At 43.3% G+C, this 9147-nt stretch overlaps 1 protein-coding gene across 1 annotated transcript; it reads right to left on the minus strand.

Moving 5' to 3' along the window:
- Positions 1-323: 323 nt before the first annotated feature.
- LOC142159316 (granzyme A-like) lies at positions 324-7540 on the minus strand. The gene is made up of 3 exons (XM_075214138.1): positions 7505-7540; positions 6710-6970; positions 324-2324 (listed from the first exon to the last, which is right to left on the minus strand). Exons 1-3 carry the CDS (start codon positions 7538-7540, stop codon positions 2166-2168), a joined length of 456 nt encoding a protein of 151 aa, XP_075070239.1. The 3' UTR covers positions 324-2165.
- Positions 7541-9147: the final 1607 nt, after the last annotated feature.

Consider the following 9147-nt stretch of genomic DNA (forward strand, 5'->3'; position numbering starts at 1 on the left):
CGCAAGGCATTGTAAATACTTACGTTTGTGTGATTGCTGGAACTACAGAAGTTGCTGTTTGCACCATCTTGACAACCCTGAACCCTGAATAAACTACAGCAAAATGGTTAAGCATGCCTGCGTCAGCAGTTTGTTTGACGTGCCTTTCACAATATATTTATTTATATTTATCCATATATATATATATATATATATATATATATATATATATATATACAGATGAATTGATCGCTGACACAATTCATAATATATTTACTACAAAAATAATTTTTTATGTTGGGATCAGAAGAATGACTTGAGACACTTGTATCACATCAAATTGATTTATTAAAGCAAGCTGTAGCAGGGTAATTGGATCATGTGAACTTCTTTTTTAATTAAGATACTGTATATTTTTATTTATTTATGTTTACTTGCAAGCATTAAGAATCACATGCTTATTGTTCACATTTATAGGTTCCTTTTATTCTTAAGGGTACAAAAACTTATTCTACTAATTATTATATCCTTCCTTGGTTGGATAAAATATCCCAAAAAAGTTTTGGGGGTAAAATCATTATATTTTTTGATCCATAAGTAGGTGCTGGGGAAAGGCAACGAAATGAAGATAGCAAGGGAGAGATTCAGGTGAGGACATAAGTAAGGAGGAGAGAATATGATCTTCCTTAGCAGCTCATAGCTTGGAATGGAGTAAACTTAGGTGGCCAATCAGATCACTGGACAAAGTTATGGTTCTCTCCTATTGGCTGCTACAGTATTAGGTGAGATTGTATGCTGTATGGGATAGTATTAATCTGACAAATGAGATGTCCCGGAGTTGGAGTTTGCCACCCTAGACTGAACCAGTAGTGATGAGATAGCAACCTGTCAGTTCACTAGAGATCAGTGACATCAGAGGCGGAACTAGCAAGCTGTGGGCCGCCGGTGCAGGGGAGGGAAGGAGGGAACCGGGGCCCACAGCTCGTTAGTTCCAACCCTCTGCATCACCATGGGCCCCTGTGCACCGCACCTGTCGCACCAATGTAGTTCCGCCACTGGGTGGCATCACTCAAGAGTTGGACACATTTGAGCCCCCAAACGTCATCGCCATCAACATCATCATGATGTATCTTTGCACCAGCCCTCTAGTCCCTGCAAGAGTCACTCGTTCTAAGAGGCGTATATGGTCAAGTGTCCGCATTTAATTATATCACACTTACAGGGGCAAACGCATTATTTGTAGAGGGGGGTTTCCACACCATGCCGCCAGTGGGTGTGACCAGCATGCATGGGGGCGTGGCTATAATTTTAGACTTTGCTTGGCTGCTCTCCAACTCTTCCTATCCCCATAATATACATGGGCAATGCTGCATGCACTACTGTTAGGTGCACAAAGCTCTCCCTTTTCAAGCAGAGCCATGTGAAGTGGGGGCAGGGTCCAGCCACCTCAATAATACAGTTCCCCAGATGGAGGGTTTCCAGGCACCAGAGCACCCCCCCCCCCCCCCCCCCCCCCCGTCGGTTTGACTATGACTTATGTGCCCTTACTGTACTCAGCTTACACATGAACATCCCTGCCAGCCCCCCTTCTACCTCTAAAGTCACGTCTAAAAAAATATTGGTGTGCATGCGCAGTACGGAAATACGTATCTTATGCAGCAAAATTGGTGTACACCCAACTTTACCCATCATGGCCCATCATGATTAATATTCCAGAGGCACTGAATCCTAGTGTATAGGCTGCATTCTCATCAATAGTAGTGCAGCCTCCAATGTGTGACTTGAACCGTAATGGACAATTGTATGTAGCTTTCTTACTGTAGAACATAGCTGGTTTACTATACCCTGATTGTTATCTGGGTGTTAACATTGAATATCCTTATAAAGAATAAAGAATCAAATAGGGTTAGAGGTTACTATAGGTTAATAAAACAATGGGCAGACTAGATGGGCCAAGCGGTTCTTATCTGCCATCACATTCTATGTTTCTATGTTTCTATCAATAAAATATACAGCGTTTATTAATAGTTTTCCTATTATCATTAAGACTGGTAAAGACTTATGATACTTTATTTCTAATTCAGATATAACTTTCCAGTGTGATTCCAGATAAAAGTTGGCAATATTGCAAAACATTAAAGCAGTAGCTATGCACCATTGCAGCAGATAATCAGGAGCATTAAGCACTAGTCTGTGTCACTAACTGTTTCTTCGATCCAGGAGATGAATTTCTCGGTCAGACGAGTGAAGACATTTGTGGTATACGGAGTTCCGCATGGCCTGTCCCCAAAAGAATCGATTGCGCGGAAAACTCCATCGCAAATTAAAGGACTTCCAGAATCTCCCTGGGAAACAAAGTCAAATAGCCATAAAATCATTCGTTTAACAGGATTATAAATTGGAACAATTTTTTTTTTTTTAATAAAATAAATTTATGATGGAAAATTGTCCCACAATTTAGTTGTGAGAAGCTTTCTTGGCTGCATGTCAGTTTAGGGGTTAATTATTCCGCTACAAATAAACTATATTCTCCCTATGGCCTTTTACATTCACTACACAACTTTTGTTAATCACCAAAATAAGTCCACCCCTGCTCCCCACCCAGAGCCGGATTTAGACCTCATAGGGCCCTAGGCAAGATACTGGTTTGGGCCCCCCTCCTTGAAAAAATCCATAGCACTATAGTTTTTTAGCATAACATATAGCCCTATTCAGAGGTTGGCTGGCAAACTTTAGCCCAGGGGGGCAAGCACATAGCACTGGCCCATAAGCAGTGGCCTATTTTTAAAGGTTGGTCTCACCGCCGACACTGGGAGGGCCCTCTGGGGACCGCTGGGCCCTAGGCAACTGCCTAGGTTGCCTAATGGTAAATCCGGCCCTGTCCCCACCCATGCCATGCTCGCAATCTACCAATCACAAGTAAGTTTTTAAATATTCCTTTTATTCTGCCCACAAAAAGTATAGTTGCATACAAATAAAAACAAAGTAGACGTTGTGTCTTAACCATATATCTTTTTTTAATGAACATTGGGCCTTAGTCATGAAGATGAGCAAAGCAAAAAAAGGAGTAACTTGGCACCTGGGCAAAACCATGTTGCATTGAAGGGGGAGGTACATTTGAAATGTGGGGACAGATTTAAAGTTGGGGTAGGACATGTCCTAGATCAACTTTAAATTTCAATGTAAAAATAAAGATATCAAATATTTGCGTGCTAGATGAAGAAGCAGCTAGTATTTTCCTTACATGCAAAATAATCAACTAATTTGCACCCCTTGCATTGTAACATGGTTTGTCCAGGAGAAAACTTACTCATTTTTTTGCCTTAATTTCCTTAATGAATCAGGCCCAGAGAGTTTAAAAGTTCTGCAGCCGCACCTATCCCCCAAAAAATGTTTTTCAATGCAATGAACATCTATTGATGTTGTGGCAATGCTTCATGTCGCGCTGCATCAGCAATGGCCCATCCATATGCAACATTATTTAACATGGAGCCCACAGTAAGGGAACACCAGCAGCGAAGTAGTGCCCCACTAGCATCAGCCACAAGGGAAGTAAGAAGACTGTATAGCCGGTCCACAGGGAGAGCAGCAGCGGAAGGACTCACAGTTACCAGTAAGAAACAGGTAAGTGCTCTTTGTCTGTGTGTGTGCCCCAGCGAACTTTCAGGCCTCCACCCCATCTCCCATCCCTGGCCTCTTAGCCCTTAGACCAGCCATACCTAGTCTCCTTTTCCTTAAGCTTAGTCTTAGGCCCTTCCCACAGGCCTGATTCACTGTCACAGGCCTGATTCACAGCCACTGCCCACAGGCCTGATTCACTGTCACAGGCCTGATTCACAGCCACTGCCCACAGGCCTGATTCACTGTCACAGGCCACAGCCACTGCTCACAGGCCTGATTCACAGTCACAGGCCACAGCCACTGCCCATAGGCCTGATTCACTGTCACAGGCCTGATTCATAGCCACTACCCACAGGCCTGATTCACAGTCACAGGCCACAGCCACTGCCCATAGGCCTGATTCACTGTCACAGGCCTGATTCATAGCCACTACCCACAGGTCTGATTCACAGTCACAGGCCTGATTCATAGCCACTACCCACAGGTCTGATTCACAGCCACTGCCCACAGGCCTGATTCACAGTCACGGGCCACAGCCACTGCCCATAGGCCTGATTCACTGTCACAGGGCTGATTCATAGCCACTACCCACAGGTCTGATTCACAGTCACAGGCCTGATTCATAGCCACTACCCACAGGTCTGATTCACAGCCACAGGCCACAGCCACTGCCCACAGGCCTGATTCACAGTCACAGGCCACAGCCACTGCCCATAGGCCTGATTCACTGTCACAGGCCTGATTCACAGCCACTGCCCACAGGCCTGATTCACAGTCACAGGCCACAGTCACTGCCCATAGGCCTGATTCACTGTCACAGGCCTGATTCACAGCCACTGTCCACAGGCCTGATTCACAGTCACAGGCCACAGCCACTGCCCATAGGCCTGATTCACTGTCACAGGCCTGATTCACAGCCACTGCCCACAGGCCTGATTCACAGCCACAGGCCATAGCCACTACCCACAGGCCTGATTCACAGCCACTGCCCACAGGTCTGATTCACAGCCACAGGCCACAGCCACTGCCCACAGGTCTGATTCACAGTCACAGGCCTGATTCATAGCCACTACCCACAGGTCTGATTCACAGCCACAGGCCACAGCCACTGCCCACAGGCCTGATTCACAGCCACTGCCCCTAGGCCACAGCCACTACCAATAAGCCTCAATCGCAGCCCCTTGGCCTCCCTCGGTCCCCCAGCCTTTACCCCCTACCCAAGAACAACTTAGTAGGCCACCCCTAGCCTAACACCCATAGTGAGTGTGTTTTACAGTATTGCCTAGTGTTTATACGCTGTATTGTAACTGCATACTATACCCTCTCCCTCTATCTCTGATTGTACTCTTGGTTGTATCATTGCTTTGTTGTGTATCTCTTGTTGTGGATTGTGTATGCCAGATAGTTGTCAGGGTTTGGTGCGCGAGCAAGTTTAGAAACGTAGCAGCAGTTAGGATAGGGCCAGCCTAGGTAGGGAGTCTGTGCTCTGTTTACAGGCATCGGTCAGCAGACAAGGACACTGTAAGACCCCAGCCAATGAGAAGCTCCTGGAGTAGCAGAGACAGAGGGAGTCGCTGTAGTGGACCAGCTTCCATGAGTATAGTCTGGTAAGGGTTGTTCCCCATGATGCACTCACCTTGCGGTACTGTCCTCGCCGCCTCTCACCCCACCCCTTTACAGCAAAACGAGTGCCTGACATACGAGATAAGGGGCTCTCTCCCCTGTTGCGTTTGGGTACTCGGACACCCCCCCCCCCTCTTCTGTGGAGACGCCAACGAGGAGAAGGGAGACTCTCCCGGAGACTACCAGAGACCGGCGTGGTGTGTAGGGTAAGTGTGAGTTCCTTTCCCATCCCAGGCCCCCATCCATAACCCCACCTTACACTCCCACTCCTTTAAGATCCTTCATAACGTTGTGTAGAAAAAACACACTGCTTTTATTGTGGCTCTCCTCAAACGCCCTGTAATGTTGCTGCTATTGCCGTATCTTTTATTTCCATGGTTTTATTATTTTGCTTCTGGTTTATTGCTACTATGTCTAAAGTAAATTAGTAAATTATCTGGGTTCTTACTTGATCTCACCCACTATATAAAGACCAATCTAGTTTGTCAACAGATTCCCCTGACGCATACATTGAGGGCTTTGTTATTTCATCCATATCTAACCCCATTTGTAACCTGAATCATCTAATACTTTGTTACAAACTATTTTCTAATCCAATCTAATAATTCTTTGAATTGCTCTGGAGTCTGACATGTATCCTGCTTATTTTGAGGCGTACAATCCACACACAGCGGTTCTGAATAATCTGCTGGCAAATCCTTATCACAAACTCCACAGTCCATGGCGGTATCGAGGAGCCACCCCCTGCCACGGGTAGCATAACGCTTGCTTTGCAATCCCATGGCAAAATTAAAAAACTACTACCAGCACTCACACTGCCTACTCAGCTGGACGAGATACAGGAAAAAAAGACACAGAGGAAGAGGAATTGCTACTTTAAATACTCTCAGAGGTGTTTTCTTTTCCTGCCTCTACCCAGCTGAATAGGGAGTTAACCCATTCAGTAGGGCTGTAATGGAGACCAAGGGGTAAATTTATCAAGCTGCAGGTTTAAAAATGTGGAGATGTTGCCTATAGCAACCAATCAAATTCTAGTTATCATTTTGTAGAATGTACTAATAAATGATAACTAGAAAATGATTGGTTGTTATAGGCAACTTCCCAACTTTTTTAAACCCGCAGATTGATATATTTACCCCCAAATGTGTAGATGTAAAACCCTATACATACAGTATAAATGAATCAAAGTATGCTTCATTAATCTTAAAGATAGGTGACTGCAGTATATTATCATGCAGTGTGATGCTGTTTTGTTTTTGTTTGTTTTTTTAAAAAGTGTAATATCTATTTATGTACATACTGAGGGATTGGACAATGCAGTCATTGTCTGTTTCCAGACCTATACTTACCAACTTTAGCTTCTAACTCTGTATGCTGCATATGTATCTATTCATACAGTCGTTGCTGTCCTCTATATTATATGTGGGATATAGGATTACCAGAATCAGCCTAATCTGAAGCTAATAGATTGATGCATGTCTCTTACCTGGCAAGGATCCTCTCTATTAGGTCCCACATTGGTGCACATCATATCTTCTGTAATTGCATATTTGTGTCTCCATTTTCTGTGACATTCCTCTCTGCTCAGTACTGTAACATTGACTTTCCTAAGTGTGTCTGACCACTTGCCTTCTTCCGTCAGTCCCCATCCTGCTATTTCACAAACTGCATTTCTTTCAACATCTTCATAAGTCTTTGGTAGAGGTAGAATGTCCACAGCCGGCCCAAGCTCTGCCTTCTGAGACAACTAGAATTTTAAATAACAGAATTAAAATAACACTTATTATTTAAAAAAAACTATATAATAAGTATTAAGACCAAACTGTCTCTAAAAATTTGGGGAAAATACACAATACATTTTGCAAAGTTGAACATAGACCTTAATTTTCCACACCCCCAATTATTTTCAATTGGCGTCAGTCATGGAATAGTAAGACCAATAATGTAATTAATTTTGTAGTTGATAATGTCACATGGAACGTTCCAAATATTATCTATTACAGCACTGATCATTGACATCACATAACAATGAAGTATACTTTAGAAAGCGTATACAATTTACAGCTTTTTTGAAATTCTAACAGTATCATCTGCAAAGAAATATAGTACATTGATGACGATGTAGCCCCTACACCGCCTCAGTGTACCTGGAGGGAGGTGGGGTAGTCTTACCTCTTCTCAAACCCAGTGTCTCCACCCAAGACATGCCTCTCTTCAGGCATGTCTTGCTGATTTGGAAAGGTCCCTGCCTGACTCACTATAAGTGGCTGTGATGACTCACGCACACATACCAGAAAACGGCAAAATCACTTGGCATGTTTACTAAAAGACTGTGTAACTTAAAGTACCATAACCTGATAAATAAAGGGTGAGGGTAAGATATTGTGTCTCTATCAGGGATAACATAGCGGAATATCAATGTACTCATGAAATGTATATGACCTGCAGTAAACGGTAACACAATCTTATTGCAATAGATTATAGGAGTAATTGACCAGTGAATATGACATTCAATAATGGCTTTCAGGGCAGACAATAAATGATAACATTAGGCAATAGCATGCAGTAAATGGATCAGTATCAACACCATTACTCTTAGTAGCAAAATCTAGCAGCAACAATACTAACTATTTAGCTCTCAAAAATGAGGTTATCGATACCATTTAAACATCTCACTCTTTGCTCAAATTACTTGAGCTTAAAGTGGACAGTTCTCAAACTTAAACCTGATCTAACTAGTGTGTCCTATAGGAGATATTGATTAAGTGTAAATTTCGAACTAGAGGAGTATGGTATAAGTATTTGCAAAACCTATGACTATGACTGTAATAATAAAGCATAAAATAGCTCACACTTTAAAGAAGATAATTGTGATGGGCTTGTAGTACCAATAATAATAATAATGAAGATGAAGATAATATTGGGGGTATGTCACGAGCCGCGGCGGTACGCCGCATCCTGGCGTGATCTAGCAGCCGGGCGCGTGCATTGGTAACAATGCACTGTTATTTTTCCTTGAGCTTATCTTTGTGGCATAGAGTAGGAGGGTGTAGGGACATCTTCCAACACCAGGGGGAGCTCTCCTATGATTTAAATTGGTTCATTTATATATGTATACATGTTCCCCGGTTTTGTATTACAAACTTACAATACATCTGGAGTTAAGTCCTGGGGGCATCTGAGTACCGGTGAGCGTATAAAGCTCAATGGAAAAGGCGGCTGCTTAAGGTGAAGACCTCCGCCAACTAGTTCTGTGAGTTTGTGAACAGACCGTCAGCGTAATAGGGTAGTAGTAAAAGTGATGGACAACAGATGGCCCAAAGACTCGACCTGGCCCTGGACTACCTCTGGGCCCCTGGAGTGGGCTTGGTTCATTTTAGATCTCTGGAGTGGACTTGGGTTTCTTCTAAATCTCTGAACTAGATCTGATCTATACCTGGACTACCTGGGCTCCCTCTGCACTTCTGGCAGCTTGTACAGGCTCTTTGACAGCTTATTCTCTGGCAATTACAGACTCATCTCTGAGGTTGGCAATTTCCTCTTTGATTCTGGCAGCTCTGTCTATTAGATTGGCAGTACAGTGGCACAGTGGTTAGCATGGTTACTTCATGGAGCTGGAGTCAAGGCTTAAAACCAACCTGGGCCCTTTCTGAGGGAAATGTGTATGTTCTTATCACATTCTAAAGACATACTGGTAGGTTAATTGGCATCTGATGTAATTATCTTTAATGTGTGTCCGTGTGGTAGAAAATATAGATTGTAAGCTCCATTGGGGCAGGTACTGATGTGAATGGTTAAATATTTTCTGTGAAATGCTGCATAATATGTAGGTATATAAATAAATCATTGTTAATAAATAACTAAACTGTTAATAAAGAATGGCGTTTTCTCTGTATGACTTGCAGCTTTCCCTAAGGGATTGGC

This window comes from Mixophyes fleayi, chromosome 1 (assembly GCF_038048845.1).
Source record: "Mixophyes fleayi isolate aMixFle1 chromosome 1, aMixFle1.hap1, whole genome shotgun sequence".
Taxonomy (NCBI): domain Eukaryota; kingdom Metazoa; phylum Chordata; class Amphibia; order Anura; family Limnodynastidae; genus Mixophyes; species Mixophyes fleayi.

What these genes read in the sequence shown, in the direction of transcription:
- LOC142159316 (XM_075214138.1), bottom strand. Translation starts at nt 7,540, where the DNA reads ATGCCAAGTGATTTTGCCGTTTTCTGGTATGTGTGC. An exon ending in CCGTTTTCTGGTATGTGTGC is followed by an intron (nt 6,971 to 7,504) that starts GTGAGTCATCAC and finishes TTAAAATTCTAG; the next exon opens with TTGTCTCAGAAGGCAGAGCT. An exon ending in ATAGAGAGGATCCTTGCCAG is followed by an intron (nt 2,325 to 6,709) that starts GTAAGAGACATG and finishes TTTGTTTCCCAG; the next exon opens with GGAGATTCTGGAAGTCCTTT.